General features: G+C 46.5%; 1 protein-coding gene across 1 annotated transcript in view; it reads left to right on the top strand.

Moving 5' to 3' along the window:
• LOC141264153 (large ribosomal subunit protein mL55-like) overlaps positions 1-20018 on the top strand; it is a 41491-nt gene extending 21473 nt beyond the window's left edge. Inside the window, exons 3-4 of the mRNA XM_073676461.1 lie at positions 18792-18987; positions 19815-20018. Coding sequence (XP_073532562.1) covers positions 18792-18987; positions 19815-19967 — 349 coding nt within the window. The 3' untranslated portion in view covers positions 19968-20018. The remainder of the gene's footprint in view (positions 1-18791; positions 18988-19814) is intronic.
• Positions 20019-25990: the final 5972 nt, after the last annotated feature.

Raw genomic sequence — 25990 nt, 5'->3', positions numbered from 1 at the left:
CATACATTATATTACTGATCCTGAGTTACATCCTGTATTATACTGCAGAGCTTCAGTCACTATTCTGCTGGTGCAGTCACTGTGTACATACATTACATTACTGATCCTGAGTTACATCCTGTATTATCCTCCAGAGCTGCGCTCACTATTCTGCTGGTGCAGTCACTGTGTACATACATTACATTACTGATCCTGAGTTACCTCCTGTATTATACTCCAGAGCTGCACTCACTATTCTGCTGGTGCAGTCACTGTGTACATACATTATATTACTGATCCTGAGTTACATCCTGTATTATACTGCAGAGCTTCACTCACTATTCTGCTGGTGCAGTCACTGTGTACATACATTACATTACTGATCCTGAGTTACATCCTGTATTATACTCCAGAGCTGCACTCTCTATTCTGCTGGTGCAGTCACTGTGTACATAAATTACTGATCCTGAGTTACATCCTGTATTATACTCCAGAGCTGCACTCACTATTCTGCTGGTGCAGTCACTGTGTACATACATTACATTACTGATCCTGAGTTACCTCCTGTATTATACTGCAGAGCTTCACTCACTATTCTGCTGGTGCAGTCACTGTGTACATACATTACATTACTGATCCTGAGTTACATCCTGTATTATACTCCAGAGCTGCACTCACTATTCTGCTGGTGCAGTCACTGTGTACATACATTACATTACTGATCCTGAGTTACATCCTGTATTATCCTCCAGAGCTGCGCTCACTATTCTGCTGGTGCAGTCACTGTGTACATACATTACATTACTGATCCTGAGTTACATCCTGTATTATACTCCAGAGCTGCACTCACTATTCTGCTGGTGCAGTCACTGTGTACATACATTATATTACTGATCCTGAGTTACATCCTGTATTATACTGCAGAGCTTCAGTCACTATTCTGCTGGTGCAGTCACTGTGTACATACATTACATTACTGATCCTAAGTTACATCCTGTATTATACTCCAGAGCTGCACTCACTATTCTGCTGGTGCAGTCACTGTGTGCATACATTACATTACTGATCCTGAGTTACATCCTGTATTATACTCCAGAGCTGCACTCACTATTCTGCTGGTGCAGTCACTGTGTACATACATTACTGATCCTGAGTTACCTTCTGTATTATACCCCAGAGCTGCACTCACTATTCTGCTGGTGCAGTCACTGTGTACATACATTACATTACTGATCCTGAGTTACCTCCTGTATTATACTCCAGAGCTGCACTCACTATTCTGCTGGTGCAGTCACTGTGTACATACATTACATTACTGATCCTGAGTTACCTCCTGTATTATACTCCAGAGCTGCGCTCACTATTCTGCTGATGCAGTCACTGTGTACATACATTACATTACTGATCCTGAGTTACCTCCTGTATTATACTCCAGAGCTGCGCTCACTATTCTGCTGGTGCAGTCACTGTGTACATACATTACATTACTGATCCTGAGTTACCTCCTGTATTATACTCCAGAGCTGCACTCACTATTCTGCTGGTGCAGTCACTGTGTACATACATTACATTACTGATCCTGAGTTACATCCTGTATTATACTCCAGAGCTGCACTCACTATTCTGCTGGTGCAGTCACTGTGTACATTACATTACTGATCCTGAGTTACATCCTGTATTATACTCCAGAGCTGCGCTCACTATTCTGCTGGTGCAGTCACTGTGTACATACATTACATTACTGATCCTGAGTTACATCCTGTATTATACCCCAGAGCTGCACTCACTATTCTGCTGGTGCAGTCACTGTGTACATACATTACATTACTGATCCTGAGTTACCTCCTGTATTATACTCCAGAGCTGCGCTCACTATTCTGCTGGTGCAGTCACTGTGTACATACATTACATTACTGATCCTGAGTTACATCCTGTATTATCCTCCAGAGCTGCACTCACTATTCTGCTTGTGCAGTCACTGTGTACGTACATACATTACATTACTGATCCTGAGTTACATCCTGTATTATACTCCAGAGCTGCGCTCACTATTCTGCTTGTGCAGTCGCTGTGTACATACATTACATTACTGATCCTGAGTTACCTCCTGTATTATACTCCAGAGCTGCACTCACTATTCTGCTGGTGCAGTCACTGTGTACATACATACATTACATTACTGATCATGAGTTACCTCCTGTATTATACTCCAGAGCTGCACTCACTATTCTGCTGGTGCAGTCACTGTGTACGTACATACATTACATTACTGATCCTGAGTTACATCCTGTATTATACTCCAGAGCTGCACTCACTATTCTGCTGGTGCAGTCACTGTGTACATACATTACATTACTGATGCTGAGTTACATCCTGTATTATACTCCAGAGCTGCACTCACTATTCTGCTGGTGCAGTCACTGTGTAGATACATTACTGATCCTGAGTTACATCCTGTATTATACTCCAGAGCTGCACTCACTATTCTGCTGGTGCAGTCACTGTGTACATACATTACATTACTGATCCTGAGTTACATCCTGTATTATACTCCAGAGCTGCACTCACTATTCTGCTGGTGCAGTCACTGTGTACATACATTACATTACTGATCCTGAGTTACATCCGATATTATACTCCAGAGCTGCACTCACTATTCTGCTGGTGTTGTCACTGTGTACATACATTACTGATCCTGAGTTACATCCTGTATTATACTCCAGAGCTGCACTCACTATTCTGCTGGTGCAGTCACTGTGTACATACATTACATTACTGATCCGGAGTTACCTCCTGTATTATACTTCAGAGCTGCACTCACTATTCTGCTGGTGCAGTCGCTGTGTACATACATTACATTACTGATCCTGAGTTACCTCCTGTATTATACTTCAGAGCTGCACTCACTATTCTGCTGATGCAGTCACTGTGTACATACATTACATTACTGATCCTGAGTTACCTCCTGTATTATACTCCAGAGCTGCACTCACTATTCTGCTGGTGCTGTCACTGTGTACATACATTACATTACTGATCCTGAGTTACATCCTGTATTATACTCCAGAGCTGCGCTCACTATTCTCCTGGTGCAATCACTGTGTACATACGTTACATTACTGATCCTGAGTTACCTCCTGTATTATACTCCAGAGCTGCACTCACTATTCTGCTGGTGCAGTGACTGTGTACATACATTACATTACTGATCCTGAGTTACCTCCTGTATTATACTCCAGAGCTGCACTCACTATTCTGCTGGTGCTGTCACTGTGTACATACATTACATTACTGATCCTGAGTTACATCCTGTATTATACTCCAGAGCTGCGCTCACTATTCTGCTGGTGCAATCACTGTGTACATACATTACATTACTGGTCCTGAGTTACCTCCTGTATTATACTCCAGAGCTGCACTCACTATTCTGCTGGTGCAGTCACTGTGTACATACATTACTTAACTTATCCTGAGTTACATCCTGTATTATACTCCAGAGCTGCACTCACTATTCTGCTGGTGCAGTCACTGTGTACATACATTACATTACTGATCCTGAGTTACATCCTGTATTATACTCCAGAGCTGCACTCACTATTCTGCTGGTGCAGTCACTGTGTACATACATTACATTACTGATCCTGAGTTACATCCTGTATTATCCTCCAGAGCTGCGCTCACTATTCTGCTGGTGCAGTCACTGTGTACATACATTACATTACTGATCCTGAGTTACCTCCTGTATTATACTCCAGAGCTGCGCTCACTATTCTGCTGGTGCAGTCACTGTGTACATACATTACATTACTGATCCTGAGTTACATCCTGTATTATCCTCCAGAGCTGCACTCACTATTCTGCTGGTGCAGTCACTGTGTATATACATTACATTACTGATCCTGAGTTACATCCTGTATTATACTCCAGAGCTGCACTCACTATTCTGCTGGTGCAGTCACTGTGTACATACATTACATTACTGATCCTGAGTTACATCCTGTATTATACTCCAGAGCTGCACTCACTATTCTGCTGGTGCAGTCACTGTGTACATACATTACATTACTGATCCTGAGTTACCTCCTGTATTATACTCCAGAGCTGCACTCACTATTCTGCTAGTGCAGTCACTGTGTACATACATTACATTACTGATCCTGAGTTACATCCTGTATTATCCTCCAGAGCTGCACTCACTATTCTGCTGGTGCAGTCACTGTGTACATACATTACATTACTGATCCTGAGTTACCTCCTGTATTATTCTCCAGAGCTGCGCTCACTATTCTGCTGGTGCAGTCACTGTGTACATACATTACATTACTGATCCTGATTACATCCTGTATTATCCTCCAGAGCTGCACTCACTATTCTGCTGGTGCAGTCACTGTGTACATACATTACATTACTTATCATGAGTTACCTCCTGTATTATACTCCAGAGCTGCACTCACTATTCTGCTGGAGCAGTCACTGTGTATATACATTACATTACTGGTCCTGAGTTACCTCCTGTATTATACTCCAGAGCTGCACTCACTATTGTGCTGGTGCAGTCACTGTGTATATACATTACATTACTGATCCTGAGTTACCTCCTGTATTATACTCCAGAGCTGCACTCACTATTCTGCTGGTGCAGTCACTGTGTACATACATTACATTACTGATGCTGATTTACATCCTGTATTATACTCCAGAGCTGCACTCACTATTCTGCTGGTGGAGTCACTGTGTAGATACATTACTGATCCTGAGTTACATCCTGTATTATACTCCAGAGCTGCACTCACTATTCTGCTGGTGCAGTCACTGTGTACATACATTACATTACTGATCCTGAGTTACATCCTGTATTATACTCCAGAGCTGCACTCACTATTCTGCTGGTGCAGTCACTGTGTACATACATTACATTACTGATCCTGAGTTACATCCTGTATTATCCTCCAGAGCTGCACTCACTATTCTGCTGGTGCAGTCACTGTGTACATACATTACATTACTGATCCGGAGTTACATCCTGTATTATACTCCAGAGCTGCACTCACTATTCTTCTGGTGCAGTCACTGTGTACATACATTACATTACTGATCCTGAGTTACATCCAGTATTATACTCCAGAGCAGCACTCGCTATTCTGCTGGTGCAGTCACTGTGTACATACATTACATTACTGATCCTGAGTTACATCTTGTATTATACTCCAGAGCTGCACTCACTATTCTGCTGGTGCAGTCACTGTGTAAATACATTACTGATCCTGAGTTACCTCCTGTATTATACTCCAGAGCTGCACTCACTATTCTGCTGGTGCAGTCACTGTGTACATACATTACATTACTGATCCGGAGTTACCTCCTGTATTATACTTCAGAGCTGCACTCACTATTCTGCTGGTGCAGTCGCTGTGTACATACATTACATTACTGATCCTGAGTTACATCCTGTATTATACTCCAGAGCTGCACTCACTATTCTGCTGGTGCAGTCTCTGTGTACATACATTGCATTACTGATCCTGAGTTGCATCCTGTATTATACTCCAGAGCTGCATTCACTATTCTGCTGGTGCAGTCGCTGTGTACATACATTACTGATCCTGAGTTACATCCTGTATTATACTCCAGAGCTGCACTCACTATTCTGCTGGTGCAGTCACTGTGTACATACATTACTGATCCTGAGTTACCTTCTGTATTATACCCCAGAGCTGCACTCACTATTCTGCTGGTGCAGTCACTGTGTACATACATTACATTACTGATCCTGAGTTACCTCCTGTATTATACTCCAGAGCTGCACTCACTATTCTGCTGGTGCAGTCACTGTGTACATACATTACATTACTGATCCTGAGTTACCTCCTGTATTATACTCCAGAGCTGCACTCACTATTCTGCTGGTGCAGTCACTGTGTACATACATTACATTACTGATCCTGAGTTACCTCCTGTATTATACCCCAGAGCTGCACTCACTATTCTGCTGGTGCAGTCACTGTGTACATATATTGCATTACTGATCCTGAGTTACATCCTGTATTATACTCCAGAGCTGCACTCACTATTCTGCTGGTGCAGTCACTGTGTACATACATTACATTACTGATCCTGAGTTACCTCCTGTATTATACTCCAGAGCTGCACTCACTATTCTGCTGGTGCAGTCACTGTGTACATACATACATTACTGATCCGGAGTTACATCCTGTATTATACTCCAGAGCTGCACTCACTATTCTGCTGGTGCAGTCACTGTGTACATACATACATTACTGATCCTGAGTTACATCCTGTATTATACTCCAGAGCTGCACTCTCTATTCTGCTGGTGCAGTCACTGTGTACATACATTACTGATCCTGAGTTACATCCTGTATTATACTCCAGAGCTGCACTCACTATTCTGCTGGTGCAGTCACTGTGTACATACATTACATTACTGATCCTGAGTTATATTCTGTATTATACTCCAGAGCTGCACTTACTATTCTGCTGGTGCAGTCACTGTGTACATACATTACATTACTGATCCTGAGTTACATCCTGTATTATACTCCAGAGCTGCACTCTCTATTCTGCTGGTGCAGTCACTGTGTACATAAATTACTGATCCTGAGTTACATCCTGTATTATACTCCAGAGCTGCACTCACTATTCTGCTGGTGCAGTCACTGTGTACATACATTACATTACTGATCCTGAGTTACCTCCTGTATTATACCCCAGAGCTGCACTCACTATTCTGCTGGTGCACTCACTGTGTACATACATTACTGATCCTAAGTTACATCCTGTATTATACTCCAGAGCTGCACTCACTATTCTGCTGGTGCAGTCACTGTGTACATACATTACATTACTGATCCTGAGTTACATCCTGTATTATACTCCAGAGCTGCACTCACTATTCTGCTGGTGCAGTCACTGTGTACATACATTACTGATCCTGAGTTACCTTCTGTATTATACCCCAGAGCTGCACTCGATATTCTGCTGGTGCAGTCACTGTGTACATACATTACATTACTGATCCTGAGTTACCTCCTGTATTATACCCCAGAGCTGCACTCTCTATTCTGCTGGTGCAGTCACTGTGTACATACATTACTGATCCTGAGTTACATCCTGTATTATACTCCAGAGCTGCACTCACTATTCTGCTGGTGCAGTCACTGTGTACATACATTACATTACTGATCCTGAGTTACCTCCTGTATTATACTCCAGAGCTGCACTCACTATTCTGCTGGTGCAGTCACTGTGTACATACATTACATTACTGTTCCTAAGTTGCCTCCTGTATTATACTCCAGAGCTGCACTCACTATTCTGCTGGTGCAGTCACAGTGTACATACATTACTGATCCTGAGTTACATCCTGTATTATACTCCAGAGCTGCACTCTCTATTCTGCTGGTGCAGTCACTGTGTACATACATTACTGATGCTGAGTTACATCCTGTATTATACTCCAGAGCTGCACTCACTATTCTGCTGGTGCAGTCACTGTGTACATACATTACATTACTGATCCTGAGTTACATCCTGTATTATACCCCAGAGCTGCACTCACTATTCTGCTGGTGCAGTCACTGTGTACATACATTACATTACTGATCCTGAGTTACATCCTGTATTATACCCCAGAGCTGCGCTCACTATTCTGCTGGTGCAGTCATTGTGTACATACATTACATTACTGATCCTGAGTTACATCCTGTATTATACTCCAGAGCTGCACTCACTATTCTACTGGTGCAGTCACTGTGTACATACATTACATTATTGATCCTGAACTACATCCTGTATTATACTCCAGAGCTGCACTCACTATTCTACTGGTGCAGTCACTGTGTACATACATTACATTATTGATCCTGAGTTACCTCCTGTATTATACTCCAGAGCTGCACTTACTATTCTGCTGGTGCAGTCACTGTGTACATACATTACTGATCCTGAGTTACATCCTGTATTATACTCCAGAGCTGCACTCACTATTCTGCTGGTGTTGTCACTGTGTACATACATTACTGATCCTGAGTTACATCCTGTATTATACTCCAGAGCTGCGCTCACTATTCTGCTGGTGTAGTCACTGTGTACATACATTACATTACTGATCCTGAGTTACCTCCTGTATTATACTCCAGAGCTGCACTCACTATTCTGCTGGTGTTGTCACTGTGTACATACATTACTGATCCTGAGTTACATCCTGTATTATACTCCAGAGCTGCGCTCACTATTCTGCTGGTGGAGTCACTGTGTACATACATTACTGATCCTGAGTTACATCCTGTATTATACTCCAGAGCTGCACTCACTATTCTGCTGGTGGAGTCACTGTGTACATACATTACTGATCCTGAGTTACATCCTGTATTATACTCCAGAGCTGCACTCACTATTCTGCTGGTGCAGTCACTGTGTACATACATTACATTACTGATCCTGAGTTACCTCCTGTATTATACTCCAGAGCTGCACTCACTATTCTGCTGGTGCAGTCACTGTGTACATACATTACATTACTGATCCTGAGTTACATCCGGTATTATACTCCAGAGCTGCACTCACTATTCTGCTGGTGCAGTCACTGTGTACATACATTACATTACTGATCCTGAGATACATCCTGTATTATACTCCAGAGCTGCACTCACTATTCTGCTGGTGCAGTCACTGTGTACATACATTACATTACTGATCCTGAGTTACATCCGGTATTATACTCCAGAGCTGCACTCACTATTCTGCTGGTGTTGTCACTGTGTACATACATTACATTACTGATCCTGAGTTACCTCCTGTATTATACTCCAGAGCTGCACTCACTATTCTGCTGGTGCAGTCACTGTGTACATACATTACATTACTGATCCTGAGTTACATCCTGTATTATACTCCAGAGCTGCACTCACTATTCTGCTGGTGCAGTCACTGTGTACATTACATTACTGATCCCGAGTTACATCCTGTATTATACTCCAGAGCTGCGCTCACTATTCTGCTGGTGCAGTCACTGTGTACATACATTACATTATTGATCCTGAGTTACATCCTGTATTATACTCCAGAGCTGCACTCTCTATTCTGCTGGTGCAGTCACTGTGTACATACATTACTGATCCTGAGTTACATCCTGTATTATACTCCAGAGCTGCACTCACTATTCTGCTGGTGCAGTCACTGTGTACATACATTACTGATCCTGAGTTACATCCTGTATTATACTCCAGAGCTGCACTCACTATTCTGCTGGTGCAGTCACTGTGTACACACATTACATTATTGATCCTGAGTTACATCCTGTTTTATACCCCAGAGCTGCACTCACTATTCTGCTGGTGCAGTCACTGTGTACATACATTACATTACTGATCCTAAGTTACCTCCTGTATTATACTCCAGAGCTGCACTCACTATTCTGCTGGTGCAGTCACTGTGTACATACATTACATTACTGATCCTGAGTTACCTCCTGTATTATACTCCAGAGCTGCACTCACTATTATGCTGGTGCAGTCGCTGTGTACATACATTACATTACTGATCCTGAGTTACATCCTGTATTATACTCCAGAGCTGCACTCACTATTCTGCTGGTGCAGTCGCTGTGTACATACATTACATTACTGATCCTGAGTTACATCCTGTATTATACTCCAGAGCTGCACTCACTATTCTGCTGGTGCAGTCACTGTGTACATACATTACATTACTGATCCTGAGTTACCTCCTGTATTATACTCCAGAGCTGCACCCACTATTCTGCTGGTGCAGTCACTGTGTACATACTTTACATTACTGATCCTGAGTTGCCTCCTGTATTATACTCCAGAGCTGCACTCACTATTCTGCTGGTGCAGTCACTGTGTACATACATTACATTACTGATCCTGAGTTACATCCTGTATTATACTCCAGAGCTGCACTCACTATTCTGCTGGTGCAGTCACTGTGTACATACATTACTGATCCTGAGTTACATCCTGTATTATACTCCAGAGCTGCACTCACTATTCTGCTGGTGCAGTCACTGTGTACATACATTACATTACTGATCCTGAGTTACATCCTGTATTATACTCCAGAGCTGCACTCACTATTCTGCTGGTGCAGTCACTGTGTACATACATTACATTACTGATCCTGAGTTACCTCCTGTATTATACTCCAGAGCTGCACTCACTATTCTGCTGGTGCAGTCACTGTGTACATACATTACATTACTGATCCTGAGTTACATCCTGTATTATACTCCAGAGCTGCACTCACTATTCTGCTGGTGCAGTCACTGTGTACATACATTACTGATCCTGAGTTGCCTGCTGTATTATACTCCAGAGCTGCACTCACTATTCTGCTGGTGCAGTCACAGTGTACATACATTACATTACTGATCCTGAGTTACATCCTGTATTATACTCCAGAGCTGCACTCACTATTCTGCTGGTGCAGTCACTGTGTACATACATTACATTACTGATCCTGAGTTACATCCTGTATTATACTCCAGAGCTGCACTCTCTATTCTGCTGGTGCAGTCACTGTGTACATACATTACATTACTGATCCTGAGTTACCTCCTGTATTATACTCCAGAGCTGCGCTCACTATTCTGCTGGTGCAGTCACTGTGTACATATATTGCATTACTGATCCTGAGTTACCTCCTGTATTATACTCCAGAGCTGCACTCACTATTCTGCTGGTGTTGTCACTGTGTACATACATTACTGATGCTGAGTTACATCCTGTATTATACTCCAGAGCTGCACTCACTATTCTGCTGGTGCAGTCACTGTGTACATACATTACATTACTGATCCTGAGTTACATCCTGTATTATACCCCAGAGCTGCACTCACTATTCTGCTGGTACAGTCACTGTGTACATACATTACATTACTGATCCTGAGTTACATCCTGTATTATACTCCAGAGCTGCACTCACTATTCTGCTGGTGCAGTCACTGTGTACATACATTACATTACTGATCCTGAGTTACATCCTGTATTATACTCCAGAGCTGCACTCACTATTCTACTGGTGCAGTCACTGTGTACATACATTACATTATTGATCCTGAACTACATCCTGTATTATACTCCAGAGCTGCACTCACTATTCTACTGGTGCAGTCACTGTGTACATACATTACATTATTGATCCTGAGTTACCTCCTGTATTATACTCCAGAGCTGCACTTACTATTCTGCTGGTGCAGTCACTGTGTACATACATTACATTACTGATCCTGAGTTACATCCTGTATTATACTCCAGAGCTGCACTCACTATTCTGCTGGTGTTGTCACTGTGTACATACATTACTGATCCTGAGTTACATCCTGTATTATACTCCAGAGCTGCGCTCACTATTCTGCTGGTGTAGTCACTGTGTACATACATTACTGATCCTGAGTTACCTCCTGTATTATACTCCAGAGCTGCACTCACTATTCTGCTGGTGTTGTCACTGTGTACATACATTACTGATCCTGAGTTACATCCTGTATTATACTCCAGAGCTGCGCTCACTATTCTGCTGGTGGAGTCACTGTGTACATACATTACTGATCCTGAGTTACATCCTGTATTATACTCCAGAGCTGCACTCACTATTCTGCTGGTGGAGTCACTGTGTACATACATTACTGATCCTGAGTTACATCCTGTATTATACTCCAGAGCTGCACTCACTATTCTGCTGGTGCAGTCACTGTGTACATACATTACTGATCCTGAGTTACATCCTGTATTATACTCCAGAGCTGCGCTCACTATTCTGCTGGTGGAGTCACTGTGTACATACATTACTGATCCTGAGTTACATCCTGTATTATACTCCAGAGCTGCACTCACTATTCTGCTGGTGCAGTCACTGTGTACACACATTACATTATTGATCCTGAGTTACATCCTGTTTTATACCCCAGAGCTGCACTCACTATTCTGCTGGTGCAGTCACTGTGTACATACATTACATTACTGATCCTGAGTTACCTCCTGTATTATACTCCAGAGCTGCACTCACTATTATGCTGGTGCAGTCGCTGTGTACATACATTACATTACTGATCCTGAGTTACATCCTGTATTATACTCCAGAGCTGCACTCACTATTCTGCTGGTGCAGTCGCTGTGTACATACATTACATTACTGATCCTGAGTTACATCCTGTATTATACTCCAGAGCTGCACTCACTATTCTGCTGGTGCAGTCACTGTGTACATACATTACATTACTGATCCTGAGTTACCTCCTGTATTATACTCCAGAGCTGCACCCACTATTCTGCTGGTGCAGTCACTGTGTACATACTTTACATTACTGATCCTGAGTTGCCTCCTGTATTATACTCCAGAGCTGCACTCACTATTCTGCTGGTGCAGTCACTGTGTACATACATTACATTACTGATCCTGAGTTACATCCTGTATTATACTCCAGAGCTGCACTCACTATTCTGCTGGTGCAGTCACTGTGTACATACATTACTGATCCTGAGTTACATCCTGTATTATACTCCAGAGCTGCACTCACTATTCTGCTGGTGCAGTCACTGTGTACATACATTACATTACTGATCCTGAGTTACATCCTGTATTATACTCCAGAGCTGCACTCACTATTCTGCTGGTGCAGTCACTGTGTACATACATTACATTACTGATCCTGAGTTACCTCCTGTATTATACTCCAGAGCTGCACTCACTATTCTGCTGGTGCAGTCACTGTGTACATACATTACATTACTGATCCTGAGTTACATCCTGTATTATACTCCAGAGCTGCACTCACTATTCTGCTGGTGCAGTCACTGTGTACATACATTACATTACTGATCCTGAGTTACATCATGTATTATACTCCAGAGCTGCACTCACTATTCTGCTGGTGCAGTCACTGTGTACATACATTACTGATCCTGAGTTGCCTCCTGTATTATACTCCAGAGCTGCACTCACTATTCTGCTGGTGCAGTCACAGTGTACATACATTACATTACTGATCCTGAGTTACATCCTGTATTATACTCCAGAGCTGCACTCACTATTCTGCTGGTGCAGTCACTGTGTACATACATTACATTACTGATCCTGAGTTACATCCTGTATTATACTCCAGAGCTGCACTCTCTATTCTGCTGGTGCAGTCACTGTGTACATACATTACATTACTGATCCTGAGTTACCTCCTGTATTATACTCCAGAGCTGCGCTCACTATTCTGCTGGTGCAGTCACTGTGTACATATATTGCATTACTGATCCTGAGTTACCTCCTGTATTATACTCCAGAGCTGCACTCACTATTCTGCTGGTGTTGTCACTGTGTACATACATTACTGATCCTGAGTTACATCCTGTATTATACTCCAGAGCTGCGCTCACTATTCTGCTGGTGGAGTCACTGTGTACATACATTACTGATCCTGAGTTACATCCTGTATTATACTCCAGAGCTGCACTCACTATTCTGCTGGTGTAGTCACTGTGTACATACATTACATTACTGATCCTGAGTTACCTCCTGTATTATACTCCAGAGCTGCACTCACTATTCTGCTGGTGTTGTCACTGTGTACATACATTACTGATCCTGAGTTACATCCTGTATTATACTCCAGAGCTGCGCTCACTATTCTGCTGGTGGAGTCACTGTGTACATACATTACTGATCCTGAGTTACATCCTGTATTATACTCCAGAGCTGCACTCACTATTCTGCTGGTGCAGTCACTGTGTACATACATTACATTACTGATCCTGAGATACATCCTGTATTATACTCCAGAGCTGCAGTCACTGTGTACATACATTACATTACTGATCCTGAGTTACATCCGGTATTCTACTCCAGAGCTGCACTCACTATTCTGCTGGTGTTGTCACTGTGTACATACATTACATTACTGATCCTGAGTTACCTCCTGTATTATACTCCAGAGCTGCACTCACTATTCTGCTGGTGCAGTCACTGTGTACATACATTACATTACTGATCCTGAGTTACATCCTGTATTATACTCCAGAGCTGCACTCACTATTCTGCTGGTGCAGTCACTGTGTACATTACATTACTGATCCTGAGTTACATCCTGTATTATACTCCAGAGCTGCGCTCACTATTCTGCTGGTGCAGTCACTGTGTACATACATTACATTATTGATCCTGAGTTACATCCTGTATTATACTCCAGAGCTGCACTCACTATTCTGCTGGTGCAGTCACTGTGTACATTACATTACTGATCCTGAGTTACATCCTGTATTATACTCCAGAGCTGCACTCTCTATTCTGCTGGTGCAGTCACTGTGTACATACATTACTGATCCTGAGTTACATCCTGTATTATACTCCAGAGCTGCACTCACTATTCTGCTGGTGCAGTCACTGTGTACATACATTACATTATTGATCCTGAGTTACATCCTGTATTATACTCCAGAGCTGCACTCACTATTCTGCTGGTGCAGTCACTGTGTACATTACATTACTGATCCTGAGTTACATCCTGTATTATACTCCAGAGCTGCACTCTCTATTCTGCTGGTGCAGTCACTGTGTACATACATTACTGATCCTGAGTTACATCCTGTATTATACTCCAGAGCTGCACTCACTATTCTGCTGGTGCAGTCACTGTGTACATACATTACTGATCCTGAGTTACATCCTGTATTATACTCCAGAGCTGCACTCACTATTCTGCTGGTGCAGTCACTGTGTACACACATTACATTATTGATCCTGAGTTACATCCTGTTTTATACCCCAGAGCTGCACTCACTATTCTGCTGGTGCAGTCACTGTGTACATATACTGCATTACTGATCCTGAGTTACATCCTGTATTATACTCCAGAGCTGCACTCACTATTCTGCTGGTGCAGTCGCTGTGTACATACATTACATTACTGATCCTGAGTTACATCCTGTATTATACTCCAGAGCTGCACTCACTATTCTGCTGGTGCAGTCGCTGTGTACATACATTACTGATCCTGAGTTACATCCTGTATTATACTCCAGAGCTGCACTCACTATTCTGCTGGTGCAGTCACTGTGTACATACATTACATTACTGATCCTGAGTTACATCCTGTATTATACTCCAGAGCTGCACTCACTATTCTGCTGGTGCAGTCACTGTGTACATACATTACATTACTGATCCTGAGTTACCTCCTGTATTATACTCCAGAGCTGCACTCACTATTCTGCTGGTGCAGTCACTGTGTACATACATTACATTACTGATCCTGAGTTACATCCTGTATTATACTCCAGAGCTGCACTCACTATTCTGCTGGTGCAGTCACTGTGTACATACATTACATTACTGATCCTGAGTTACATCATGTATTATACTCCAGAGCTGCACTCACTATTCTGCTGGTGCAGTCACTGTGTACATACATTACATTACTGATCCTGAGCTACCTCCTGTATTATACTCCAGAGCTGCACTCACTATTCTGCTGGTGCAGTCACTGTGTACACACATTACATTATTGATCCTGAGTTACATCCTGTTTTATACCCCAGAGCTGCACTCACTATTCTGCTGGTGCAGTCACTGTGTACATACATTACTGATCCTGAGTTGCCTCCTGTATTATACTCCAGAGCTGCACTCACTATTCTGCTGGTGCAGTCACAGTGTACATACATTACATTACTGATCCTGAGTTACATCCTGTATTATACTCCAGAGCTGCACTCACTATTCTGCTGGTGCAGTCACTGTGTACATACATTACATTACTGATCCTGAGTTACATCCTGTATTATACTCCAGAGCTGCACTCTCTATTCTGCTGGTGCAGTCACTGTGTACATACATTACATTACTGATCCTGAGTTACCTCCTGTATTATACTCCAGAGCTGCGCTCACTATTCTGCTGGTGCAGTCACTGTGTACATATATTGCATTACTGATCCTGAGTTACCTCCTGTATTATACTCCAGAGCTGCACTCACTATTCTGCTGGTGCAGTCGCTTTGTACATACATTACATTACTGATCCTGAGTTACATCCTGTATTATACTCCAGAGCTGCACTCACTATTCTGTTGGTGCAGTCACTGTGTACATACATTACATTACTGATCCTGAGTTACCTCCTGTATTATACTCCAGAGCTGCGCTCACTATTCTGCTGGTGGAGTCACTGTGTACATACATTACATTACTGATCCGATCCTGAGTTACCTCCTGTATTATACTCCAGAGCTGCGCTCACTATTCTGCTGGTGCAGTCACTGTGTACATTACATTACTGATCCTGAGTTACATCCTGTATTATTTTCCAGAGCTGCACTCACTATTCTGCTGGTGCAGTCACTGTGTACATACATTACATTACTGATCCTGAGTTACCTCCTGTATTATACTCCAGAGCTGCACTCACTATTCTGCTGGTGCAGTCACTGTGTACATACATTACATTACTGATCCTGAGTTACCTCCTGTATTATACTCCAGAGCTGCACTCACTATTCCGCTTGTGCAGTCAGTGTACATACATTACATTACTGATCCTAAGTTACATCCTGTATTATACTCAAGAGCTGCACTCACTATTCTGCTGGTGCAGTCACTGTGTACATACATTACATTACTGATCCTGAGTTACATCCTGTATTATACTCCAGAGCTGCACTCACTATTCTGCTAGTGCAGTCACTGTGTACATACATTACATTACTGATCCTGAGTTACATCCTATATTATACTCCAGAGCTGCACTCACTATTCTGCTGGTGCAGTCACTGTGTACATATATTACATTACTGATCCTGAGTTACATCCTGTATTATACTCCAGAGCTGCACTCACTATTCTGCTGGTGGAGTCACTGTGTACCCTACATTACATTACTGATCCTGAGTTACATCCTGTATTATACTCCAGAGCTGCACTCACTATTCTGCTGGTGCAGTCACTGTGTACATACATTACATTACTGATCCTGAGTTATATCCTGTATTATACTCCAGAGCTGCACTCACTACTCCGCTTGTGCAGTCACTGTGTACATACATTACATTACTGATCCTAAGTTACATCCTGTATTATACTCAAGAGCTGCACTCACTATTCTGCTGGTGCAGTCACTGTGTACATACATTATATTACTGATCCTGAGTTACACCCTGTATTATACCCCAGAGCTGCACTCACTATTCTGCTAGTGCAGTCACTGTGTACATACATTACATTACTGATCCTAAGTTACATCCTGTATTATACTCCAGAGCTGCACTCACTATTCTGCTGGTGCAGTCACTGTGTACATACATTACATTACTGATCCTGAGTTAAATCCTGTATTATACTCCAGAGCTGCACTCACTATTCCGCTTGTGCAGTCACTGTGTACATACATTACATTACTGATCCTGAGTTACATCCTGTATTATACTCCAGAGCTGCACTCACTATTCTGCTGGTGCAGTCACTGTGTACATACATTACATTACTGATCCTGAGTTACCTCCTGTATTATACCCCAGAGCTGCACTCACTATTCTGCTGGTGCAGTCATTGTGTACATACATTACATTACTGATCCTAAGTTACATTCTGTATTATACCCCAGAGCTGCACTCACTATTCTGCTGGTGCAGTCACTGTGTACATACATTACATTACTGATCCTGAGTTACATCCTGTATTATCCTCCAGAGCTGCACTCACTATTCTGCTGGTGTTGTCACTGTGTACATACATTACTGATCCTGAGTTACATCCTGTATTATACTCCAGAGCTGCACTCACTATTCTGCTGGTGCAGTCACTGTGTACATACATTACATTACTGATCCTGAGTTACCTCCTGTATTATACTCCAGAGCTGCTCTCACTATTCTGCTGGTGCAGTCACTGTGTACATACATTACATTACTGATCCTGAGTTACATCCTGTATTATACTCCAGAGCTGCACTCACTATTCTGCTGGTGCAGTCACTGTGTACATACATTACATTACTGATCCTGAGTTACCTCCTGTATTATACTCCAGAGCTGCACTCACTATTCTGCTGGTGCAGTCACTGTATACATACATTACATTACTGATCCTGAGTTACATCCTGTATTATACTCCAGAGCTGCACTCACTATTCTGCTGGTGCAGTCACTGTGTACATACATTACATTACTGATCCTGAGTTACCTCCTGTATTATACTCCAGAGCTGCTCTCACTATTCTGCTGGTGCAGTCACTGTGTACATACATTACATTACTGATCCTGAGTTACATCCTGTATTATACTCCAGAGCTGCACTCACTATTCTGCTGGTGCAGTCACTGTGTACATACATTACATTACTGATCCTGAGTTACCTCCTGTATTATACTCCAGAGCTGCACTCACTATTCTGCTGGTGCAGTCACTGTGTACATACATTACATTACTGATCCTGACCGCTGCGTTTTTGGTGATTTTCTTTCACCGGCCGTTTCTTCCAATGGGTGAAAAAATGCTGAAAGAAGTGTCCTGCTCTATACTGCAGAAACCCATGATGTGTGAACATAGCCCAATAGTTTCCCATCAGATCTAACATTATTATCCTGACTGCTATAATTTCTCCTAACTTGATTGATGGCTGCAGTCCTCTAGCTAGTGTAGCCTTGTATTACACTTTGGAGCTGCACTCCGCCAGCAGAATAGTGAGCACAGCTCCGGAGTATTATGCAGGGGAGGGGTGGTGGAAATATATAAATATTTTTTGTCTTTCTTTCTGGACCTTGTGATACATTCTTCCTTTCTCCCCTCACAGCGCTTCACCCTCTTCCGCCCTCCGCAGTTTGGTCTCATGTTCGTTTCACAATTCAGCCGGACAGCAGAACTCTAACAGGGCCTGCATCGGGCGCTCCGGCCGCACCACTTTCCGGAGAAGCTACCCCGTCCTCCTAGTGCAGCCGGACGGCTCCACCATCACCATCGAGTACAAGGAGCCGCGGAGGATGCTGATGGTAAGACAATTAGTTATGTCTTTCCTCCCGGCCCCCTGGGTACGTCGCCCCCGGCCTCCCGCCGCCGGCCCCCTGGGCGCGTCGCCCCCTGGGCGCGTCGCCCCCGTCCTCCCGCCCCCTGGGCGCGTCGCCCCCGTCCTCCCGCCCCCCGGGCGCGTCGCCCCCGTCCTCCCGCCCCCCGGGCGCGTCGCCCCCGTCCTCCCGCCCCCCGGGCGCGTCGCCCCCGTCCTCCCGCCCCCCGGGCGCGTCGCCCCCGTCCTCCCGCCCCCCGGGCGCGTCGCCCCCGTCCTCCCGCCCCCCGGGCGCGTCGCCCCCGTCCTCCCGCCCCCCGGGCGCGTCGCCCCCGTCCTCCCGCCCCCCGGGCGCGTCGCCCCCGTCCTCCCGCCGCCAGCCCCCCGGGCTCGTCGCCCCCGTCCTCCCGCCGCCAGCCCCCCGGGCTCGTCGCCCCCGTCCTCCCGCCGCCAGCCCCCCGGGCTCGTCGCCCCCGTCCTCCCGCCGCCAGCCCCCCGGGCTCGTCGCCCCCGTCCTCCCGCCGCCAGCCCCCCGGGCTCGTCGCCCCCGTCCTCCCGCCGCCAGCCCCCCGGGCTCGTCGCCCCCGTCCTCCCGCCGCCAGCCCCCCGGGCTCGTCGCCCCCGTCCTCCCGCCGCCAGCCCCCCGGGCTCGTCGCCCCCGTCCTCCCGCCGCCAGCCCCCCGGGCTCGTCGCCCCCGTCCTCCCGCCGCCAGCCCCCCGGGCTCGTCGCCCCCGTCCTCCCGCCGCCAGCCCCCCGGGCTCGTCGCCCCCGTCTTCCCGCCGCCGGCCCCTGACATGCTTTCTCTTTTTCTACAGATGCCCATAGATATCAGCACCTTGTCTGAAGACGAGCGTAAAGCCCGATTGCGTCAGAGGAACCAGGCCCGGAAGACCAGCGCCAAGAAGGAGCAGGAGGTGGACGATGACTTCAACCCGGAGGAATACAGGCAGTTCTGGAAGAAGAAGTGACTGGAGGAATGAGTGCGGCTGGAATGTAATAAACCAGTTCTGTGACCTCCATGGCGTTGTGTTGTCACTGCGCCCATAGATATGTCACAGTCTCTCCACGCTATCTGCCTCCATTACCGAGTTCGTACAGGCGTCGCCGGCTCTCCACGCTATCTGCCGCCATTACCGAACTCGTACAGGCGTCGCCGGCTCTCCACGCTATCTGCCGCCATTACCGAACTCGTACAGGCGTCGCCGGCTCTCCACGCTATCTGCCGCCATTACCGAACTCGTACAGGCGTCGCCGGCTCTCCACGCTATCTGCCTCCATTACCGAACTTGTACAGGCGTCGCCAGCTCTCCACGCTATCTGCTGCCATTACCGAACTTGTACAGGCGTCGCCGGCTCTCCACGCTATCTGCTGCCATTACCGAGCTCGTACAGGCGTCGCCGGCTCTCCTCGCTATCTGCCGCCATTACCGAGCTCGTACAGGCGTCGCCGGCTCTCCTCGCTATCTGCCTCCATTACCGAGCTCATACAGGCGTCTCCGGCTCTCCATGCTATCTGCCATTACCGAGCTCATAGAGGCGTCGCCGGCTCTCCGTATCCCCAGCCGCCATTACCGAGCTCGTACAGGCGTCGCCGGCTCTCCTCGCTATCTGCCTCCATTACCGAGCTCGTACAGGCGTCACCGGCTCTCCGTACCCCCAGCCGCCATTACTGAGCTCGTACAGGCGTCGCCGGCTCTCCACGCTATCTGCTGCCATTACCGAACTTGTACAGGCGTCGCCGGCTCTCCACGCTATCTGCTGCCATTATCGAGCTCGTACAGGCGTCACCGGCTCTCCTCGCTATCTGCCTCCATTACCAAGCTCGTACAGGCGTCGCCGGCTCTCCTCGCTATCTGCCTCCATTACCGAGCTTGTACAGGCGTCTCCGGCTCTCCATGCTATCTGCCATTACCGAGCTCATAGAGGCGTCGCCGGCTCTCCGTATCCCCAGCCGCCATTACCGAGCTCGTACAGGCGTCGCCGGCTCTCCTCGCTATCTGCCTCCATTACCGAGCTCGTACAGGCGTCGCCGGCTCTCCTCGCTATCTGCCTCCATTACCGAGCTCGTACAGGCGTCGCCGGCTCTCCGTACCCCCAGCCGCCATTACTGAGCTCGTACAGGCGTCGCCGGCTCTCCACGCTATCTGCTGCCATTACCGAACTTGTACAGGCGTCGCCGGCTCTCCACGCTATCTGCTGCCATTACCGAGCTCGTACAGGCGTCACCGGCTCTCCTCGCTATCTGCCTCCATTACCGAGCTCGTACAGGCGTCGCCGGCTCTCCTCGCTATCTGCCTCCATTACCGAGCTCGTACAGGCGTCACCGGCTCTCCTCGCTATCTGCCTCCATTATCGAGCTCGTACAGGCGTCGCCGGCTCTCCTCGCTATCTGCCTCCATTACCGAGCTCGTACAGGCGTCGCCGGCTCTCCACGCTATCTGCCATTACCGAGCTCATAGAGGCGTCGCCGGCTCTCCGTATCCCCAGCCGCCATTACCGAGCTCGTACAGGCGTCGCCGGCTCTCCGTACCCCCAGCCGCCATTACTGAGCTCGTACAGGCGTCGCCGGCTCTCCACACTATCTGCTGCCATTACCGAGCTTGTACAGGCGTCGCCGGCTCTCCACGCTATCTGCCTCCATTACCGAGCTTGTACAGGCGTCGCCGGCTCTCCACGCTATCTGCCTCCATTACTGAGCTTGTACAGGCGTCGCCGGCTCTCCACGCTATCTGCCTCCATTACTGAGCTTGTACAGGCGTCGCCGGCTCTCCACGCTATCTGCCTCCATTACTGAGCTCGTACAGGCGTCGCCCGCTCTCCACGCTATCTGCCTCCATTATCGAGCTTGTACAGGCGTCGCCGGCTCTCCACGCTATCTGCCGCCATTACCGAGCTCGTACAGGCGTCGCCGGCTCTCCTCGCTATCTGCCTCCATTACTGAGCTCGTACAGGCGTCGCCGGCTCTCCATGCTATCTGCCATTACCGAGCTCGTACAGGCTTCGCCGGCTCTCCGTATCCCCAGCCGCCATTACCGAGCTCGTACAGGCGTCGCCGGCTCTCCGTACCCCCAGCCGCCATTACTGAGCTCGTACAGGCGTCGCCGGCTCTCCTCACTATCTGCTGCCATTACCGAGCTTGTACAGGCGTCGCCGGCTCTCCACGCTATCTGCCTCCATTATCGAGCTCGTACAGGCGTCGCTGGCTCTCCACGCTATCTGCCTCCATTATCGAGCTCGTACAGGCGTCGCCGGCTCTCCACGCTATCTGCTGCCATTACTGAGCTCGTACAGGCGTCGCCGGCTCTCCTCACTATCTGCTGCCATTACCGAGCTTGTACAGGCGTCGCCGGCTCTCCACGCTATCTGCCTCCATTATCGAGCTCGTACAGGCGTCGCCGGCTCTCCACGCTATCTGCCTCCATTACCGAGCTCGTACAGGCGTCGCCCGCTCTCCACGCTATCTGCCGCCATTACCGAGCTCGTACAGGCGTCGCCGGCTCTCCACGCTATCTGCTGCCATTACTGAGCTCGTACAGGCGTCACCGGCTCTCCGTACCCCCAGCCGCCATTACCGAGCTCGTACAGGCGTCGCCGGCTCTCCACGCTGTCTGCTGCCATTACTGAGCTTGTACAGGCGTCGCCGGCTCTCCGAACCTCCAGCCGCCATTGCGGAGCCTGTACAGCCCTCCTTACTGCCCTAAGCTTACCCACAACCGCGAATAGGAGAATTCTAGCCTGCTTGTTACCCCATGTCGGGTGCTTGGGAAAGCTGGGTGGTGTGTGACCCAGGGCGGGCGTCTGACTATCAAAACGCTCCCTGGAGGCAGTGAGAAGTGTGGTGTGGATGTCAGTACGACTGTGGGGGGCGCTCAGCTCATTGTCGGCTTATTGCAATGGGACATGACGAGTGTGAGACGCGTAGCCCCCCTCTACAATCACATCCGTGTGACCGGAGCTGGCGGTGGCCATGACAGGATGTCTATAAAAATATTCCACAACTGCTCGGGGCTGTGATTAAGGACGTGAAATGCGCCTGCCGGACCCTTCATCCTTACATGTGGGGGGGGGTTTGTTTGTGGATTTTAATGATTATTCACACTTTTGGATTTTTTTCCTGGTTCCTGCTGGAATTCCTCCCCTCCCTCCGGCAGAACAGTCCCGATTTGGGGGCGCTATCTTGGGAGGTCTCCTCGCCTCGCCCCAGTCTCTCTGCTCTTTACTTACATTCACTTAATTAACTCCTTCTTTTCTTTTCTTGAGATTGGAGCTCCTCAACCTGTAGTATTGGAGGCATCATCTGTGGCTATTGAGCTGATTTCTTATTGTTTTCCATGTTTGTCACTTAAATGTTTCAGATCACTGTAAATATTAGACAAAGATAACACAAGTAACACAAAATGCAGTTTATAAATGGAGGTCTTTATTATTAAGGGAAAAAGAAATCCAAACCTACAGGGCCCTGTGTGAAAAAGTGATTGCCCCCTAAACCTAATAGCTTGTTGGGGCCTTAGCAGCAACAACTGCAATGAAGCGTCTGCGATAACGGGCAATGCTCCAGCACCTCAATCGGATTAAGGTCAGGACTTTGACTAGGCCACTCAAAAGTCTTCATTTTGGCTTTCGTTAGCCATTCAGAGGTGGACTTGCTGGTGTGTTTTGGATCATTGTCTGCTGAATAACCCAAGTGCGCTTCAGCAACAGATGGCCGGACATTGTCCTTCAGGATTGTTTGGTAGATAGCAGAATTCATGGTTCCATTTAGCACAGCAAGTCTTCCAGATCCTGAAAAAGCAAAACAGCCCCAGACCATCACACTACCACCACCATATTTTACTGTTGGTATGATGTTCCTTTTCTGAATTGCTGCGTTACTTCTACGCCAGATGTAATGGGACATACACCTTCCAAAATGTTCAACTTTTGTATTTTCAGTCCACAGAGTATTCTCCCAAAAGTCTTGGTGATGCTCAAGATGTTTTCTGGCAAAACTGAGACGAGCCTTTCTGTTCTTTTTGCTCAGCAGTGTGTTTTGTCTTGGAACTCTGTCATGCTGACATTTTTGCCCAGTCTTTCTTATGGTGGAGCCATGAACACTGACCTTAACTGAGGCCTGCAGTTCTTTGGATGTTGTGGGGTGTTTTGTGATTTCTTGGATGAGTCGTCGCCGCACTCTTGGGATAATTTTGGTCGGCCGACCACTCCTGGGATGGTTCACCACTGTTTTATGTTTTTGCCATTTGTGGATGAAATCCCAAAGCTTTAGAAATGGCTTTATAACCTTTTCCAGATTGATAGATGTCAATTACTTTGTTTCTCATTTGTTCCTGAATTTCTTTGGATCGTAGGATGATGTCTAGCTTTTGAGGATCTTTGGATGTACTTCACTTTGTCAGGCAGGTCCTACTTAAGTGATTTCTTGATTGAGAACAGGTGTGGCAGTAATCAGGCCTGTGTGTGACTAGGGAAATTGAAGTCTGCTTCCCAAAGATGTGATAAACCACAGTTAATTTATGTTTTAAGGGAAGGGCAATCACTTTTTCACACAGGACCCTGTAGGTTTGGATTTCTTTTTCCCTTAATAATAAAGACCTTCATTTATAAACTGCATTTTGTGGTTACTTGTGTTACCTTTTGTCTATTTACATTTGTTTTGTGATCTGAAACATTTAAGTGACAAACATGCAAAAGAATAAGAAATTAGGAAGGGGGTGAACACTTTTTCACACCACTGTACATATCAATGCACTTCTACATCTTTGTACTCAGGGGCAAAATAGAAGGTAGAGATTTATTTTTTCTGTTCATACTATTAAATTACGTCGCTATTGGCATCAGGGCTCCTTTTTCGTGGGTTCCCTTCCCATGTGGAAATGTTTTAAATGGCCTCTGTCAGCACAGATTGACTGTTCAAACTAAGCCCAGGTGCTTGGCGCTTCACGGTGGCCAGTCATTTACCTGCACCTTCACCTGCTTGTTTCCCACCACTTCTGCACCTTCTTCTGCGACAGCTCTGGCTTCATATAGGTGGAGATAGATGGAAACAGGCAGGTGGGAAGGTGTATATAAATGACTGACTACACCATGATGCTCCGGGCGTCTGTGCTTGGTTTGAACAGTCATCCTGTGCTGACGGAGTTTCGAACCAACCAGCAGCAGCCGAGTACTAAAGACTCCAAAAGCTTCAAATCCGGTGAATGGGGCAGAAATGCTGCAGCCGCTCCAGCTCTTCCCAGATGAGCAGAAAGCGGAGCTGATCTAGAAGGTTTTCTGGTGCCGCCGGTTACTGGTCGCGGCTGTGGATGGTGGAGAACCTGGCATCCGATAAAGTATAGAGATGTGTTACAGAGAAGGTTTTCTGAGCGCTGGACCGACGTGGGACTTCCGGTTCCTCCAGCTCCTTTATGTTCTCCCTGAGCCGGAGGCTGAAGCTTCATCTCTCTTATCCAAAAGAAACCTCTCTAAATGATGGAGTAGAAAAATCAGAAATGTCAGCAAATTATACGTCTTTTGATCCAGAAAGAACATTTTATGAAGAAAAGGCGTTAATAGCCAGAAGAGATGTAACCGCGGCCTCCAGGCGGCTGCCGCTCCAGCACAATGCTTCCAAATCGTTGGGATTTCAGTTTGTAGGAAAATATTATTTTGATAAGTTCACCTGAGGGTTTTTCCTTCTCCTGCTATTACTTTGGGGAATTTTCATCTTTTCTCCAATGGGTTTTGCAGTATGAATGGAACAATGGAGGACGGAGGATCTGCACGATTTACATGGCTTTTTATTTATAGGCAGCGCTGATACACAGTCTTGTAGGAATTTATTCTATAAATTCAAGGAGGTAGCGGATTGTTTGGCCATTAGACGAGGAGAAGGCGGCGCATCCGAGAAGGCGGCGCATCCGAGAAGGCGGCGCATCCGAGAAGACGGCGCATCCGAGAAGGCAGTGTATGAAAAAAGGCGGTGCATCCGAGAAGGCGGCGCATCCGAGAAGGCGGC

The sequence above is a fragment of the Phyllobates terribilis genome, unplaced genomic scaffold (genome assembly GCF_046119375.1).
Source record: "Phyllobates terribilis strain yellow unplaced genomic scaffold, ASM4611937v1 Scaffold_4__5_contigs__length_816908805, whole genome shotgun sequence".
Lineage (NCBI taxonomy): Eukaryota > Metazoa > Chordata > Amphibia > Anura > Dendrobatidae > Phyllobates > Phyllobates terribilis.
Note: the sequence above shows the minus strand (reverse complement) of the source record. Positions and strands in the feature narration are given on the sequence as shown.